General features: G+C 52.3%; 6 protein-coding genes across 6 annotated transcripts; 3 read left to right on the top strand and 3 right to left on the bottom strand.

Annotated features, from left to right (window-relative positions):
• Positions 1 to 98: 98 nt before the first annotated feature.
• AA0111_g4140 (hypothetical protein) lies at positions 99 to 2,653 on the top strand (the record flags this gene model as incomplete). Its single annotated transcript, XM_028650107.1, has 4 exons — positions 99 to 613; positions 666 to 920; positions 972 to 2,475; positions 2,525 to 2,653. 4 exons carry the CDS (start codon positions 99 to 101, stop codon positions 2,651 to 2,653), a joined length of 2,403 nt encoding a protein of 800 aa, XP_028508379.1.
• A 306-nt stretch (positions 2,654 to 2,959) lies between these two features.
• Positions 2,960 to 5,386, top strand: AA0111_g4139 (Dolichyl-diphosphooligosaccharide--protein glycosyltransferase subunit; the record flags this gene model as incomplete). The annotated part of the gene is made up of 4 exons (XM_028650105.1): positions 2,960 to 3,116; positions 3,170 to 3,250; positions 3,318 to 5,064; positions 5,116 to 5,386. 4 exons carry the CDS (start codon positions 2,960 to 2,962, stop codon positions 5,384 to 5,386), a joined length of 2,256 nt encoding a protein of 751 aa, XP_028508666.1.
• A 451-nt stretch (positions 5,387 to 5,837) lies between these two features.
• Positions 5,838 to 6,058, top strand: AA0111_g4138 (hypothetical protein; the record flags this gene model as incomplete). Its single annotated transcript, XM_028650104.1, has 2 exons — positions 5,838 to 5,995; positions 6,049 to 6,058. 2 exons carry the CDS (start codon positions 5,838 to 5,840, stop codon positions 6,056 to 6,058), a joined length of 168 nt encoding a protein of 55 aa, XP_028508665.1.
• A 2,989-nt stretch (positions 6,059 to 9,047) lies between these two features.
• Positions 9,048 to 9,515, bottom strand: AA0111_g4137 (hypothetical protein; the record flags this gene model as incomplete). The annotated part of the gene is made up of 3 exons (XM_028650103.1): positions 9,048 to 9,135; positions 9,193 to 9,342; positions 9,466 to 9,515. 3 exons carry the CDS (start codon positions 9,513 to 9,515, stop codon positions 9,048 to 9,050), a joined length of 288 nt encoding a protein of 95 aa, XP_028508672.1.
• A 1,284-nt stretch (positions 9,516 to 10,799) lies between these two features.
• On the bottom strand, positions 10,800 to 14,582 carry AA0111_g4136 (Actin cytoskeleton-regulatory complex protein; the record flags this gene model as incomplete). The annotated part of the gene is made up of 5 exons (XM_028650102.1): positions 10,800 to 10,825; positions 10,875 to 12,662; positions 12,809 to 12,872; positions 12,951 to 14,270; positions 14,385 to 14,582. 5 exons carry the CDS (start codon positions 14,580 to 14,582, stop codon positions 10,800 to 10,802), a joined length of 3,396 nt encoding a protein of 1,131 aa, XP_028508671.1.
• A 658-nt stretch (positions 14,583 to 15,240) lies between these two features.
• Positions 15,241 to 16,698, bottom strand: AA0111_g4135 (hypothetical protein; the record flags this gene model as incomplete). The annotated part of the gene is made up of 1 exon (XM_028650101.1): positions 15,241 to 16,698. The coding sequence occupies one exon, from the start codon at positions 16,696 to 16,698 to the stop codon at positions 15,241 to 15,243; it is 1,458 nt and encodes a 485-aa protein (XP_028508674.1).
• Positions 16,699 to 17,840: the final 1,142 nt, after the last annotated feature.

Here is a 17,840-nt window from a genome sequence, read left to right as displayed (position 1 = left end):
GGTCACGGAGTGCACAGGACGTACGCATTCGGAGGCCCAGCTCATTGGGGTCTGCAAACACAGCAAGAGATACACATCAGCTAAGAGACTCCAATCATATGATTTATTCTCAGGGCTTTTCGCCTGTAGACGGTGGCATCGGATTCGACCTGACCAGGGACTCATCTTTCCTCGATCCAAACTATGTTCCTCATTATTACGATCCAAATGCGAGCCGAATGCCCGAACCAGCATGGAGTCAATTCAATCTCAGGAATCCCCAATCCAGTGGATCTCACGGCCCGCCACGTCAACTGAATACGAACTTCCGGCTCTCATGTGGCCCGAAGTCTGACATCGGCAGTCAGGCTTCACCGTCTGATGAAGGGTACTTCTCGCACAACACTCGATCCGTTGTCAGCAATGACCCCGATTATGTCAATCAAGAGCTACCAGCAGGCCTTCTGTCCAATATGGACGGCATGAACGTTGAGTCTGTCACTAGCGAAGCTCCTACAATGTCACGGATGTCTTCGGATCAGCTATCACTCGTCAGCAGTCGTAGTGGCAAGTCAAAGAAAGTGTATCATTGCCCTCAATGTTCAGAGATACTCAAGTGTAATTCAGAGTTTAAGTGCGTAGGCAACATCATTGCGAGATGAGCACATGCTGACTGATAATGGCAGGAAACATATGCTCAAACACGACAAGCCCTTCAAGTGTGAGGTACCTGGCTGCAAGCGGACAGAGGGCTTTACAACAACAAACGACCTCGATAGGCACCGAAGGAGTCTCCATCGAAAGGGTATCGACAAGAAATCTTACAGATGTGCAGTAGAGAACTGCAGAAATAAAGAAAAGACGTGGCCGCGTCTAGACAACTTCAAGCAGCATGTAGAGAGGATGCATAAAGGTGAAAACGTCCTTGATGTCATAGAAAGGTAAATGCGTTTGCTTTCCGCTCAAAGCACCAGCTAAACTGACATTGGTAGATCAATATGCCACCCAAAGAACGCTGACACTCCGATGGAGGAAGCTAGCGTTACACCAATGGACATTGATATTGCAGTATCCGGGATGGAGAATCCCTTTTCAGTCAGTCCGACCATAACTATGCCGCCCGTGTTGGACTTCCTTTCGCCACAGAATGCCAGACATTCATTATCGTCTGGACCAAGTTCCAACCCAGTGGGAAACATACAATCACTGTCTCGGCCGTCTAGGGCTAAACCCACCTCCGCACCTCACAACACTGGCATTCAGAAAATGCAAAAGTCGACACGCCCTCGATATCATGCACCGGGAGTGTCTTCCCAGCCAATACAGAAGCCTCTGCTTACCACCAAGACGGCTTCTCGCGTACCTGGAAGAAACAGCCTCAAACTTCAACAGTCTTCGTCCAGTTCTGCACTATCCAATGCCCCACAGACTAAGGCTGAGCAACAAAAGGAGCTTAAAAAGAAGTCTGAGCGACAGTCACACTCACCGAGCCCTGTGGACCTCGAAAGCATCATTTTGGAGATGATACAGAAAGCGAAGGACCAGGCTGAATGCGAAGACAGATCTGTGGAGCAATCGAGGCCGGAGAAGAATGCGGTGTTAATGGACATGGTAACGAAGCTTCTGAACAAAGGCCCAGTATCTTCCAATACAGGACAGCGTCGCAACAGCAAAGACACGCTTCATAATGATAAGAAATGTCCACACCCCGATTGCGGATTCGCAGTCGCTCGTGATTGCGATCTGCGCAAACACATGAAACGACACGATCGGCCTTATGGCTGCACATATCCCAAGTGCCACAAACGATTCGGGGCAAAGTCGGACTGGAAGCGCCACGAGAACAGCCAGCACTTCCAACAGGAAGCCTTTCGTTGCGATGAGACACTTCCGACAGGCGAAGTTTGCGGTGTGCACCTCCACCGAGAAGGAGCATTCAGAAACCACCTAGAGACGCAGCACAAGACCCCATGCGAGGAAGCCCAAAAGCGCTTGGACAATAGCAAGATTGGAAAGAACTGTCAAGGCTCTTTCTGGTGTGGTTTATGCGGGGTTGTAAAGCAGCTCAAAGAACGGCGCAATGCAGCATGGGATGAGCGGTTTGATCATATTGCGTATCACTTCGAGAAGGAGAAGAGAAGCATCGATGATTGGATATGTGCTGAGGAGAACCGACTGAAAAAGGACTTGCTTGAAGAGAATTTGAAACGAGAACGCTTCGATGATGAGGATGAGAGAGAGAAGGATGGTGATGTAGATGCTGTTGGAGACGACGATGACGCCCCGCAGCCGCGACCACAGCTTCGTCGACACAACATGTCTGGTATGTCGACGCCGATGCCGATGCCGATGCCAACACATGCGACGACGACATCCCCACCGCCTCCACCGGGCTTTGTGAAGGCGAGTAAGAGGAAACGGCCAGTTGAAGACGACACATATGCCCCGCAGCTGCCAAAGCGCAAGCAAACTACGCTTATAATGAACCGCTACTGTGTAAGCCGCCCATCATTCAGGTAAGTACGGTTTTGGCTAACTATCACAGTGTTCTTGCAGAAGTCCGTGTGGTGTCGTTGACGTTGCGTGTACCAATTGCCCCCATCAACTGTGCACTGATTGCAATTTCCAAGAGGATGAGACTTTCATGATGGAATCGATGGACTTCTTTGGATGAGGTTCGTAGCTCACGGCGCATGGGTGACCAGGATGGAGATACCCTTTAGATAGTCTAACCAGTATTTGGTCAAGCTTGTAATAATATGATCACAGTGATCAAGTGAAAGAAAATCCCCCCCAAATACATGGTATTGTTCACCCGCGATGATGATGACGTTGCAGGGGTGGGTGAAAGCATGTCGGCGAAACCAAATGCCGAGGCGTGGAGTTGGAAACGTGTGCTCATGAACCATAGCTCTCGAGAAGTTCCGTGACGCGGCCTTGCGACCAACAACCTCACCCTCCTTTATCTTCTCCTGCAAACATGGCTGCCGCCGCAGATGACGGGCAGCTCCTCAAGCAGGCGACTGGCCGCAACACTCGAGGCTTGCTTCGAGTGATTATCCTGGTCCTCATCGCTGCCGCTGCAGTAAGCAGCCGTCTGTTCTCCGTGATCCGCTTTGAGAGCATCATCCACGAGTGTCAGTACTGCAATGCAACAGTATCAAAGCAATTGACTGATTATGCTTCACAGTCGATCCGTGGTTCAACTTCCGAGCAACGAAATACCTAGTACAGAATGGCTTCTACAGCTTCTGGGACTGGTTCGACGACCGTACGCGCACCTCGGCCGCACACCCCCTCAGCACCCTCAAGACGCAATTGACTAACTTGGGATACAGGAACATGGCATCCTCTTGGGCGAGTTACCGGTGGTACTCTCTACCCAGGACTGATGGTCACCAGCGGTGTCATCTACCATTTCCTCCGCGCCATCAGCCTTCCTGTTGACATTCGAAACATCTGTGTCCTGCTCGCCCCCGCCTTCTCAGGCCTTACCGCGCTCGCAACCTATCTCCTGACCTCCGAGATGGTTCCATCTCCCTCCGCTGGTCTGCTCGCCGCAGCCTTCATGGGCATCACGCCTGGTTACATTTCGCGATCCGTTGCGGGAAGTTACGACAACGAGGCCATCGCCATCTTCCTGCTGGTCTTCACCTTTTATCTGTGGATCAAGGCGGTTAAGAACGGATCAATGTTCTGGGGCGCAATGAGTGCCCTGTTCTACGGATACATGGTGTCAGCGTGGGGTGGATACGTCTTCATCACCAACTTGCTGCCTCTGCATGTTTTCGTCTTGATCTGCATGGGACGATACAGCCCGAGATTGTACGTTAGCTACACATCGTGGTATGCGCTCGGCACGCTTGCGAGTATGCAGATTCCCTTTGTTGGTTTCTTGCCTATCCGCAGTAGCGAGCACATGTCCGCGCTTGGTGTCTTTGGCCTCCTCCAGCTGGTTGCCTTTGTCGACTGGGTTCGCGCACAACTTCCCGGCAAGCAGTTCCAGACGCTACTCCGCGCTCTAGTCCTCGGTGTCTTCGTCATCGGTGTTGGAGGACTGGTGCTTCTGACTGTCTCCGGAGTCATCGCGCCCTGGACCGGCCGTTTCTACTCGCTCTGGGACACCGGATATGCCAAGATCCACATTCCCATCATTGCCTCTGTCTCCGAACATCAGCCTACCGCGTGGCCTGCCTTCTTCTTCGATCTCAACTTCATGATCTGGCTCTTCCCCGCAGGTGTCTACCTGTGCTTCCAGACTTTGACCGATGAGCAGGTCTTCATCGTCATCTACGCTGTGCTTGCCAGCTACTTCGCTGGTGTCATGGTTCGTCTCATGCTTACTCTGACTCCCATTGTCTGCGTAGCATCAGCCATGGCCTTCTCCAAGATCCTCGATACTTACCTGGACGTCAAGACTCCCAAGCCCGTTACTGAGAACGGTAGCACTGATGCTGTCTCAGTTGCCGCTGCAGCAGTGATCCCCGAAGGTCTCCGATCTACGCGCAACCCGCTCGTTGGAATCTACTCATACGCCTCCAAGCTTACCGTTGCCGGAGCCTCCGCCATCTACCTCATGCTCTTCGTCCTTCACTGCACATGGGTCACTTCCAACGCCTACTCTTCGCCCTCGGTCGTGCTCGCATCCAAGCTTCCTGACGGCAGCCAACACATCATCGATGACTACCGCGAGGCATACTACTGGCTTAGGCAGAACACCCCCCAGAACGCCAAGATCATGTCTTGGTGGGACTACGGTTACCAGATTGGCGGTATGGCCGACCGCCCTACCCTTGTCGACAACAACACCTGGAACAACACGCACATTGCTACCGTTGGTAAGGCTATGAGCTCCAGGGAGGAAGTCAGCTACCCCATCATGCGCCAGCACGAGGTTGACTACGTTTTGGTGGTCTTTGGTGGTCTTCTAGGCTACTCTGGCGATGACATCAACAAGTTCCTCTGGATGGTCAGGATCGCTGAGGGTATCTGGCCTGATGAGGTCAAGGAGCGCAACTTCTTCACCCCACGAGGCGAGTCCCGCGTAGACGGTGAGGCCACCAAAACTATGAAGAACAGCTTGATGTAAGTGATCTATTTCCAGCCAGCCATAACAGCCACTAACAACGTTACCAGGTACAAGATGTCGTACTACAACTACAACGCACTGTTCCCCGCTGGACAGGCCCAGGATCGTGTTCGTAACGCGCGTCTCCCCGCACAGGGCCCTGAGCTCAGCACCATCGAGGAGGCCTTTACCAGCGAGAACTGGATCATTAGGATCTACAAGGTCAAGGATCTCGACAACTTTGGCCGCGATCACCAAAGCGCCGTGTCGTTTGACAAGGGCCACAAGAAGAAGAGGTCCACCAAGAGAAAGGGACCTAGGGTCTTGAGAGTGGAGTAGATTTCCAGGTATATGACGATCTTGCTAGAGATTTGTAGCATTTGTACAAAATAAGCCATACTGGCATTGTTCGCAGGCGGGCGTCTGGGAAGAAATAAAAGAATATTAGCTCCCATTGCAGGCATCCATGAGGTGAGTTGCGGCAAGAATGCATAGATACCGTGGCTGGCGACACGGCTCGAGTACGACGACTGTATACGATGGGTATGGATTGCGGTCACGCGACCCTCCTTCACTTTGACCTCCCGTTCACCGCTCGTGGCGACATGATTTTCTACAGTCCTCTGAGTCCATCTTCAGTTTGCCCCACCTTTCTTCCTGTCGCTCTTTCCTCTTGACACCTATTTGCACCTCTCTCCTTCGGCGCCCACGTGGCTTCGATAATCAGCGCCGCTCTTCGGCCTTCCTCCTACACGTCCAGTCGCACGTCCGCACCTACCACAACCACACAATGGCCAATGAAGAGCAGAGAAGGGCCTTTGAGTCGTACATGGGCCGCACTGGCGGCAGTGGCAGTGGCAGCAACGGACAAGACCAAAACCAAGGTCAGCCAATTCCTCAGTACCCGGGTTCCTTCGCCCAGCCAGCCAACTCGTATCTTTTCAGTGTGTGAGTGCGTCACGGTTCCCAGAGACTACAGGTTGGCTAACAATGAGATACAGGAGTGCTTGAAATGGGACTGTCTTGTTCGGTCTCTCGCGTGATTCGCCAATCGACAGACTACAGCTTACATCTTTATAGCAATTTCCAGGCCTTGGAATACCTCCTGCGGCACCAACACCCCCACCGGCAGCCTCCTCTTCCGTCGCTTCGTTTCCAGGATATCAGGGAGGCTATCCGCAGGCTGGATACGGCCAAGGCATCTACAGTCAGACCGGAATCCCACAGCGCCCAGCGCCGCTTTTAGATCCGCAGGCACAGCAACAGAGTCAACAACAGATTTCCACAGCTGGTCCATTAGGATATGCTCAGGTACCAAGGGACTATATCCCTCAGCCCCCGCCTCCACTAGGATCTAACGCCGACTGGCAGTATAACAACCAGAATTCTGATATAGATCATCGGCGAATGGCTCCACTTACGAGCGCCATGGTGCCATCGTCACGGAATATGCAGCAGGATAATATGGAGTCAAGATCACAGCAGACAAGCGAACGATATCACTACCAACGATATGGGCAATCCCAGGCAACTGCGGCACCACCACTGCAGGTCGAGGAAGTGGCTGTACCAGTCATGCTCTGTCACACCTGTAGTCACTGCGGCCAAATGCGCTCCGCAGGCTTCCATCGCAGTAACCCGGTCCTCCCTGGCAAGCCTATGGTTCCCACACTCTGCCGACGATGCGAGAAGAAGCTTAAGAGCTCATACCGCTCAAGCAGCAGATACACACACATCCGAAAGTGTACGGCCGATGTGCCATGTGAATGGCTTGGAGAGTGTGTCCACATCGACATCGAACATGATGAGCGCAGGGGTCGGAGGCGAAGCAGAGAGGAAGCCTATATTGCGCGCTACTCTCCCAGTCGCCCACGCGTGATTAGACGTGAGTCTAGTCAAGCATACCTAGGACTACGAGCTCTCCAACGACCTCGAGAGGAACTTAGAACTGAGCGGAGAACACACACTTTTTCTTTGAGTCCTCGTCGTTCGTCAAGGTACGCTAGAGAAGCCTGGCTCCCGCCTGACATTATTCGCTCAAGGGCAACACAGTCAGATCAAGTATACTCTGCGCCGCCTGCGCCACTCCCCAGTCGTGTCTCAAAATCCGATGAGGTATGGCCTCCACCAGATATTGTCCATACTCATTCCTATAGGAAGATTGAGAGAAGCCCCTCACGCCGAGTGAGTTCCAGGATCGTCGAGCTCAGTCCGTCTCCTCCGCCTCAGACGAGATCCACGAGAGTCATGTATCGGACTGAGTCGCAAGAACGAAGGTCTAGGAGTCAAAGTAGATCTCCCGTCCGAGTCAGCTTCCGTGCTGAGAGGCGGAGCGAGGAAGCGGAAGCTCGCCTTATATCGCATGCAAGGCCGTACCGGTCAATCGTTCCAGAGCGTCGTAGTTCTGTGAAGTTGTCAGATGAAACTTCGAGCAACGCTGACTCTGTGCCGCGTCGCCGTCTGGAATCACCTAGTCGGAGTATTCTGAAACCCGTAGGCACCGATCGCGAGACCTCTTACCGGAGGAAGGACATAGTGCGCGAAAGCCAAGAGAGAATGCATGTCGAAGTGGGAGGGCCACATGTCCATTTTGGTGAAGGAGGAAGGCAAGAGGAGCCGGTACTTGAACCAAGAGGCAGACCAAGGTATTTAGATACGCGAATGGCAAGCGGCAACAACTACAATCACTATCAGGGGTATTCTCGGCACCGAGTCGTCGATGGCCCTCCGCCTGAGTCACCAACTCAGGATTTTGAAAGGATCCGTATTCGTCACTCATCGCCATCTCCAAGAAAACAGTACGAAGAAGAGATTCGTATCGATCGACAGCGCCGTCTCTCGCCCTCTCCTCCACTTTCTAGACGCTATGAAGAAACTCGCTTCCGGCGTACTTCTCCTCTAACCGCTCGCCATACACCACGTGCACCACCCTCCTCTCCGTCGCCCGAGCGTCCACCACAGCCACTATATCGTCACGTTACCCGCACACGAGCTCTCGAGCGTACCGGGCATGTGACCCCGCCATCTAACTGCCGAAGACAGGAGGAAGATAACACTGATTCGGAGAGCACGCACTCTGGAGAGATCACTGAAGTCAGAAGTTGGAAAGGTATCGATGAAATCGGGCAGCCTGCTACGTTTGTAGAAGAGAAGAGAACCATGAGAATGATTGATCAAGGCAGTGAGAGGGGTGGGCTCGCGAGAGAGTATCGAGATATTGGAAGAGGACAAAGATCGGATGTAAGAGACAGGGTGACAAGTCGGAATTGGAAGGATGTATAAGGTGTTGCTGGTGATTAACAAGTGACGATGGGTGCGTGCAAAAAGCTTGCGATCGGGAATCCTGTGGCTATTGTGCAAGCAGGCATTGAGATCGGGTTGGCCTCTTGCCTTTGCTGATGAATAGACACCTATGATATCACTTTGAAATTCTTGTACGATGACTTTCCAATGGGAACATAAAAGGCTATGCGGGCTTACGTTTTAGTGACTTTGCATTAAGATGCTTGCGGAAACAGCACATACGAAAGCCCCTGACGGCACGTATATGAGCCTTCGTCTTGCAGCTTCTTTACTATATCATTTCGACTTTCAAAACCAGAAGCCCTATTCAGAAGAACAAGGCTACAGGACATGCAAACGTGAGCTCACTGAGTGTCAAACGTGTGTTTCTCCCTCTTCAAAGCTCTATAGGCCAAGCCAACAAGACCATGAATGCATCAAAGTTGGCTAGACAAGAAAGTCGGCTCCGGATCAATGGATGAAGAAGCATGCACTGCTTTTGTTACGAGAAACAAAAAGGCCATGGATTGAACATTGTAAAAAGAACCCGGAAGCGATCAGGTATACTCAAAGAAACAGAAAGCCAATCATGAACATGTGAGCCGACTCACGTCTCGCCAAAACTCAGCCGCATGACCGACATGTGCTGACACCATATTCTCAATACCCGATAGTCGCTCAGTGCCCCTATGCCACTCCTCATTACCATTCCTACTGTCTAGCAGCACTCTGCCGCACACTCGCAGCAATCAGCACAGCACTCGCATCCCTCCTCGCAAACGAAACAACAGCAAAGTGTTGCCAGACTAATCTTCTGTTAGTTGCAGTTCCTTGTTCTTTAATTGTGTACGGTACCAACTTACCAGGCTGTCAAACAACCCCTGTCCTTCTTCTGTTTGGGTGGTGGGCCCTGTTGATACTGTCCTTGCGGAGGGCCGTAGTACATTTGTTGCTGTGGTGGTGGAGCGCCATATTGTGGTTGACCATAGCCTTGGCCGCCTGGGGGGCCGTAGCTGTGAGAATGGCGTTAGCATCTTCCACCAAGTATAATATTTTGGATATTGGGAAAAGAATCAAGTGTGCATGACTTTGCGACACAGGTGCGAGTTGTCGATTTGGGGTAGAAAACAACGTACCTTTGTTGTGGGTACTGAGGACCGCCTTGGTAGTAGCCTTGGTTCGACATGTTTATTAAACCGATTCTCTAGATTGTGTGGATTGAGAGTCGCGTTCGGCTTGATGCTATGCGTTCGCGATCCGTTTGTTCGCCGGTGATGTACGTAGGATGAGGCAGCAACCGGTAGTAATCAGGTGTCGCGCAACCAAGTCCAATACCAAGCTTTCGCCGAGGAACCACCAGAATCTTGATTCTCGCTTGTGAAGACGATAGCACCCCTTGCGAAGTAGGGCGTTGAGAGTGAAGGTAGGAGTAAGGCAACGTAAGGCTGGAGGAAATACAGTGGATCCTTCCACTGGGAGCGAGGGGATGCGCCGCCTTTAAAACGCGCGCATCCTCTCACTCACTCACGCGGACATGCATCACTCGGCCCAGCCGGTCTATTACGCTAGTTAGCATGAGCCACATTCGCAGTGGGCCCAACTATTGGCGCAAATAAACCGGGGTACGAAGGAAGCTTGGTGTGCTTTCGTCATCGCCACACCTGCTTGTCATGCTTTTTGACAGCGCGACATCGGGCATTTTCTTGGGTTGGCTGCACGATGACGAAGCCCTTAACACTGATGCATCTGGTCAATGTACATTCACGACGCTCTATCTTGAGTTGCAACACTTGACAAGCAGAGCCACGAACGCGTGCGCGGTTTTGTGTGGATGCGACATCGGATCGGCCAGCCAGCCACAGCAGGGGTGCTCATGCCATTGATGTGTTGGGCTAAGCTTTACTTGGCAAAGGCTTGGTCTCGCATCTGTTTCGCGCGAAGGGGTGAACCACAGCTCGAGAACAGGGGTGAATCTATCCCGCACTTATGACATACGCTTTGTGCAGTTGCTCTGAGTATGTCACATTGTCTAGAAGCACATCTAGGTTTGGACTATCTCTGTTTTACAAGCTACGTAGGTCCGACCATCTCCGTAGCTGAGCCATCATACCACGCATCTCAGCCCCATTCTAGACATGTAATTAAAGGGCCGATAAAGTGGCGCATGCTGATTTTCCGTAACAATCAACATCGGGCCTACCAGCATACCCAAATCAAAGCAATGGCTGTGTAAAGCAGAAAAAATAACAGCAAAGACGCCGGATTGCGTGTAATTGGGGGGGTTGAATGCAAGTAAGTGCTATGTGAAGTGATGAAGAATGCTATCGGGCCTTGCGAATCCACACCTCCGAACAACGAACAAGTATCACAGAACTTATGTACATATACATATGGTGGTAGGGTAATTAAGCGGATGCCCCGTAAGTAAGCAAAGGGGTACGAAAAGAGCGAACAACCATCGCAAGTGGAATTAGAAACCGAAAGGATTTTGAGGAGCTGATCGATGGTTAGAAAGTGATTACACAAAACAGTTTTAGAGACTTACTGGCATTGGCAAGGTTCGCCCTCCCGGTCGGCTGAGGCGTAAGTTTCTTGGCGGGCTGTACACCAAACTTGATGCTTGGGGGTGGACCGGTCTTCTGTGGCACCAAAGGCTGAGCCGTAGGCATCGAAGGCATTGGCGGCATGGGAGGAAGAGGCGGAGTGCTTTGGTAACCGGTTGGCTGTGGCGCAAGGGCCGGGGGTAAGAAGCGGTTGACGCCAGTCGCCTGTGGGTTAAGCGGGGATGGTTGGAACGAGTTGTAACCAGTGGGCTGAGCCTGGAGGGGCTGGAACGGTGCGCGTGGTGGGTCGGCAAAGGGACTGCCATTCCCGAAGCCCTGGGTGAAGTGGGGCTGCTGTTGGAAGCCAGTTTGCATGGGCTGCTGGAAACCGGTTGGCTGCTGTTGTTGGTATTGTGCAAACCCAGTCTGCATGGGCTGTTGCTGAGGTGGAGACATGGAGTTGTAGCCTGTGGGTTGCGGCATCATGCCGTTTTGCTGGAACCCAAAACCGCCATTCTGCTGTGGGAAGCCTGTCATTTGCTGTTGCATCGGTGGCATGCCCTGTCCGGAGTTCTGGCCCATCATGTTGGGGTTGTAGCCTGTGAGCTGAGGTTGTAGAGGTGGTGGAGGGCCAAAAGCACTTTGTTGCGGATTCATAGGGGCAGAGGAAGACCGCTGCGGCGGTGGAGCAATGAGACCACCAGTGTTTTGCTGTTGAGGAGCTTGTGGCCGCATACGCGGTGGAGCCATGTTTTGAGGCTGGGTAAGAGCCTTAATAGCCGCAACCTGTTCAAACAGGGTAGGGGTAGCGCCGGTCGGTTGTGGCTGCTGAGCGGGAGCGGGAGGCTGTTGAACAGGCGCTTGCGTTGGCTGGGGTGCCGGAGCGGGAGGTGTTGGCTGAGCAATCTCATCAGGCTTGAGCGCAGGCATATCCAAGAGAGACAAATCGTTCATAGATCCGGTCAGCTGGGGTGGTTTCGCTGCAGGTGCTTGTGCTGCTGGCGGAGATGCTGCAGGCGCAGGGGTGGACGCAGATTTTGATGGCTTGACATCCCATGCATTATCGTCAAATCCATTTGCAGTCTTGTCAGGAGTGGGTGCGGACGCCAGCGGTGTCGGGGTACCATCTGCGGGCTTCTTGACTGTGTCATCGGACTTTGACTCAAACGCTTTCGGGTCAACGACATCGTTTGTTTCAACAGGCGGTGCAGGACGTCCTTTACGAGTGTTGTTTCTCAGTGCACCTCCCGGGCCGGAGAACAGGCCACCAGAAGCTCCCTCTCCTCCATCTTCAGCATTTCGCTTATCCCTTCCGAACTGTGCGTCCAAGTGCTTGGTGACACGGAGAATGTCACCTTCCTTGAGACCCAACGTACGCAGAAGCCCAGGAGTAATATCTGGTATGTTTTCTTCTGTCATTTCGTCCTTGGTAAATGCCCTAGCGTAGCGTTCACAGATCTGGGGGTTAACGCCGCACTTGAGGAAAAAGTCAAACCAATCGTACTCTGGCTTCCTCTCGACAGAAATGCCGGTTGGACCAGAGTCCTTTGGGCGAGGCTGCTGCATGCTTCTCCTCTTCAGATCCGACAAAGGCTTGTCGTCATCCAGAGACTCTCCTGTAACGCGTTCTACATATTCGAGGTCCTCTACGGACATCTTTGTGACCGGTACGGCGATCTTGACGCCATTGACTTTGTGTAGGTGAATTTTGCCATCCTTGATCAGGATAAACTCTGCCTCAACCTTGAATGATCCAGAGCGGTCGGTCCAAGTGCGTACTTTGGCAGCATCTAACAAATTCAATTAGCATCTCTCCTCGCACAAATTGCGTGCTTTTGTGTCCCACTAGGTAGATGTCCAGCGTCCACCGAAGGCGCAGACCCCTTTGTAAGAGACAGATCAAGAAACTCAAGTAGTGAAATTGTTGTATACTGACTTGGCTTAGACGAGGACTTCGAACTCGAGTCTTTCGCGGAGCTTTCGCGCTTGCTTGATGATCTCTGTGAAGTACGACGATGGTCAACATTTGTTTGCATGAGACTAGAGTTACGCGAAGGCAAGTGCAGGCCAGGGCCTACCTGATCGTTCCTTGCCTCATTTTCTGGCCTCTTCCGTCTTGAGGCCTGGCGAGCAAGCTCCTCTTCCTCCCGCCTATTCTGTTCGACGATGGATCGGCCAGCGTTGGTTCCCGATCGAGCCATGGCGGCTGCAGGAGCATGTATGGGGACGGTTTCTGTAATTTCAACGTAGTTAGCTGGTACGACACCCTCTTTGCCATTCTTGAGCCGCCTGACTTTCCACCACTCGTCACTGGCAGAATCGTCGATAACCAAGATCTCATCGCCAAGACCGACGGTAACCTCGTCATCGCCCTGTGCCATGAAATCGAATAGCATGACACCCTTCTTCTGCACATTAGAATTTCCGGAGCCAGCAGCTATCACCTCGCGCAGTCCTGCGCTCTTAGCGGCTCCGGCAAGCTCACCAAGAGCCAGCATTATCTCAGATGCAGTGTCTTTAGCGCCGCAATGAAAATCAACGCTCTTGCTTGGCTGTTTGAGCTCCATGAATATGTGCTTGCCCTCTTGTGAGTAGTACTCCATCTTATCTGCACTCCACTCCTGTTGTGGTCCATCGCGCGACTTCTCGGGCGCAATCATAATCATTCCTTTCGGGATGTTGACGCCCAGCGTGATTGGCATTTTCTTATTCTTGCCTGGCTGCGTGATGTACTCGTAGATGTTGTACAGACGATATCCAGAGCCGGACATGGGCGTCGCGGGCTGCTCGTCCCTACTTGGAGGATCATACTGGTCAAATGTGACGCTCCGGGGTGGAGGCGATCTGACCGGAGGCGATGGGGACCGCGCATGCGTGTATTGAGTCGGTGGGGGCGAGTGTATTTCGGATTCGGGCCGCGTGGGAAGACGAGGCGGTGGCGCTTCTTCGTCCGACTCTTCCGGGGGAAATTGCACGCGTCGTTGTTGTTTTGGAGGCGCGGTTACATTAGGTGGGGGGGAGATGGTCGATCGCGGAGCTGCCTCTTGCGACTTCTTCTGTATAATGCCAGCCAGGGCGGCAGCGGGACTCTGCGTTGGGGGAGTGTCAGGAGTAGGCGGCTGGTCGTCGTCAAAAGAGTCCCTCGCTGCCGGCATTGGCGGGCGACTTGGCAGCGCTGGAGATGCCACTGCTGGTGCTGCTGGTGCTGCCGCATCGTCTTCGGTAAGCTCGATGTAATTCGCAGGCGCAAAGCCATAGTCGCTTTCGACTCCGACCAGTGTCCAGTCGGGATCTGTGGTGTCGTAAACGTCTAGAATGGCATCTTCCTTGAAAGAGAGCTCTTCGTCTGTCTGGCGGTCGTAATCGAATAGGGCTTTGGCGCGGGCGATGGGTGCGGCCTGTAAACATTGTCAGTCTCCAGACTACAGGAATCTTTACAAACGGTGGTGTTGTGTGTGGTATAGCTTTGCGACCCAAGCTGAGCTCTGTGCTGTGGACGAGGCGCAGCATACCTCTTCAATATAGTTGTTCGGGATCAAGCCCTCGGGCTCTTCATCGTCTCCATCGCGTCCCTTCTTCTTCGCTTTCCACCAGGCGTCAATCGTCGACTTCTCCAGGACCATCAAGATGTCGCCCTCGTCAAGGGCGATCTCATTGCTGCTCTGGGGCTCATAGTCGTAGATGGCGCGGTATATGCCTAGGAACACCATTGTGGCGGCTACGAGGGCGGCGCGGACTCAGAACGTGTGTACGGCGTGTCGGAATAGGTTGTGAAATCTATGTACAGCCTGTGCCGATGCGCATAAGCTCGGCGGAGGGCCACGGGGGTGCTGTTGCCGTTCGAGGGGCCAGCTGGACAGGGGGAAGCTGCTTGACGCTACCAAATCGGCGGCCAGCAGCTGGAGAAGCAGAAAACAGAGGGGTTCGAATAGGATAACTTGCTAGGAGCGCTCGATAACCGGGACTGCGGGGATGCTCGTGCTGTAGCAGCCGGGAGTGGTGAGACAGATGGGAGTTGGGTCGACGATGCTTGTGAGCGACTCAGCACGAGCCAATCCGCCTTGTCCCAGACGGTCCCCACACCGACGTCAACCCGCTTTCATCCCATGTTCCTGTGACTGGTCAAGCATGTCGGCGAACCACTTTGTGCATGACAAGCTCACATGTTTCTGTTGTTGCCTGGGTACGTTGCTCCCTCACGACTCACCTGCCTGGACTCATTGACGCGGAATGGTGCCCAATTGCACAGGGCATACGTAAGCATGGTCAAAACTAGGCGGCACTGTAATGCGACTTGGGAATACTGGTAGAGTAGATTTTTCTCAGGGTCTGCCTTAGGTCAACCGTATTCTCCTCTATGCTCTTCGCCTAATAGGTGAATTTGAAACCCTCCGTCCCTTCCAATAGTCGCTTTCCCCTAGTCTGCCGCCTGTTCGAAATGTAGAAGAACACCGAGAACACACCAACTAGTCCAATGATCAAAATGTGGCTCCCTATGCTCACCCAAATCGCCGTCATATACCTCGGACTCTCCGGTTGTCTGACAATGAAGCTTCCAGCAATACCTCCTGCTCCGTTGAAGGCTGTGACCATCGCGGCCGTGAACACCCTCTTCCACTGGCCGCAGATATTGTTCGCTTGATAAGTCGCCATGGCAGCCCAGTTCGCCACGTATGCTCCAGTCGCAAGATAGGTGCCGATATATCTCACTGTGACTTGGTCTGAGAAACCCAGCATGCAAAACCCGATAATTAGAGAGACGCAGTTCAAAACTATGATTGGCCCTCTTAGCTGAAACTTGTCGCCGATGATCGAGGACAAGATGGCGGGGAGAACCGCGTAGTAATAAGGCGGCGCAGAGAGCAAGATCGATTTATCAGAAGAGAAGCCCATTCCGCCTTGCAGAATAATGGGCAAGAAGTAGGAGAGCGACGTCGAGACAAGGTTCTGCAGGAAGTAAAGGATGCAGAATCCGTAGACTTTTGCATCTTTGGCGTGAACAAAGACTTTGGACCAAGCAAAGTCGTCAGGCTTGACATCGCCTCGGTCCTTTTGAATGCGAGAAGATGCCAACGCGCTCTCGTGGGGCGTGAGGAAGTAGAAAGAGTTCTGCGCGTGCTCGGGAAAGTCGACCATCCACCAATAGGTCAAGATGCCAAAGAACGCAGTGATGCTTCCTTGCACGACGAACATCCATTGCCATCCCTTGAGATATTGGCCATCAAGCTGGTTGAGCCCGAAGTTGACGATACCACCCGTTGCCAAGACAATGACTTCTCCACTCTGCATCAGGGCAAAGCGAAGCTGTTGCTCTTTCCGCGTGTACCATGTCGAGATGAGATAAGTCAATCCGGGGTAGATACCCGACATGGCGATACCAAGCAGGATGCGAAGTGCAATCATTTGCCGCCATGTCTGTACGAAAGCCGTGCACAGTGTAATGATGCCGAAACAGAAAGTGATCAAGGCGAACCAGATACGCGGACCAAAAGTGCGCACAGCAATTGTTGACGGCAACTGGAAAGCAATGCTTGCAATTGTGAAGATGAAGATAGAGACCGAGTATCTATTACCGATGTCCAGGTCTAGGTCGCTGAGCATCGACGTAACGGATGCGCTGGATATCACGCCGCTGTCGAGTAGATTGAGCGAGCACAAGATTCCTGCGATGCTGCAAAGTCGAAGGTCAACCTTCATGCGAATGCTGTTGCGCCACTCTTCTTCGATCCTATCTCTTTCTTGGTCGTCAGGCTCATCATACGTATCGTCCTGTACTTCTCGGATTGACTCATCCGCCGAGTGTTGGCTGGCTGGGCTCTTCGTCATGTTTTTGCGGTTGTGATGAATGAGGGGTGGCAGGACTGCACGACGAAGAATTCATCATGTAGGTCGTACATGGAAGTAGCCAGAACAATGCTTATCGTAGCACACTCGAAATTGGTGTACATATCCGGCCTGCAGAAGCTCCGCACTTCTCATGTGCAGATCTCCGGTTACTTACCGAGGCGCGGTTCCGCACACCAATTCCGCAACGAATTACTTAGCAATGACCAATCCACTACTGTGGAGATCTGCACGCCACCCTACACAAGAGACAAACCGAACAGGTAGAGATAAGAAGCTCTACCTTACAGCTTACATTAGCTTCCAAGAACAGAGATTATAAAGATTAATAGAATTGTAGACTTCTAGGATTTCTATCAATTTTTATATGGCTCTAATATAATTTGTTGTAGTAGGAAAGTACTCTGCTCTAAAAAGATATTCGGTTTCTCTCTTTCACGTAGTGACGCGGTTCTCATAGATCCGCCAGTCGCAAATGTGATTAAGCATGTCACAAGTCCCTTCACAGTGAAGCACGAGGCTGAAAGATCAGAGAGATGAGACCAACATACGGGAAGACAAGTGCAACTCCGACGTGCGGTTTTGGTACAAATCACGATCCTCAGCAGTGGGAACATTGTGCTTCTGACAGCTTGGTTTCACGCATAATGTGATATATTGAATAAACAATCGCATCAAGTTATACACGAGCTAGTACGACGCTTTACCCTGAAGGCGGGAGTGGCCTATATCGCACACAGCTTTGAATATTGAACATCAAGAGACAACAGTCGGTACTGGAAGAGCTCCTCTTGAGTAAGTGGAATGGTATTGGTTTTCGTCCGATGAAGGAGGACCCTTTCTATTGTAGCCACTGGCACTCCAGGCCAGTGGTTGGGTATTCTCGCCAAGCTAGATAGCGAGTGTGGGTATTTGATCGTAACAGATAAAACAAGAAGATAACAGGAGTAGAAAATGATAGTCCACACATCCGCAGACAGGAATAGAAAGCAACAACATAACTCCCAACGTCCGAGTGAGTGCCGTATGCTCCGACCGCCCCACCGTGTGTGTGTGACCCAATCCCACCCAGTCCCTAGCTAAGACAATTTGTGTGTGAAAGCGTCCATGACTGACAACAGGGG

This window comes from Alternaria arborescens (assembly GCF_004154835.1).
Source record: "Alternaria arborescens strain FERA 675 chromosome Unknown contig_7, whole genome shotgun sequence".
Taxonomy (NCBI): Eukaryota; Fungi; Ascomycota; class Dothideomycetes; order Pleosporales; family Pleosporaceae; genus Alternaria; species Alternaria arborescens.
This window is presented reverse-complemented; position numbering and strand designations above follow the sequence as displayed.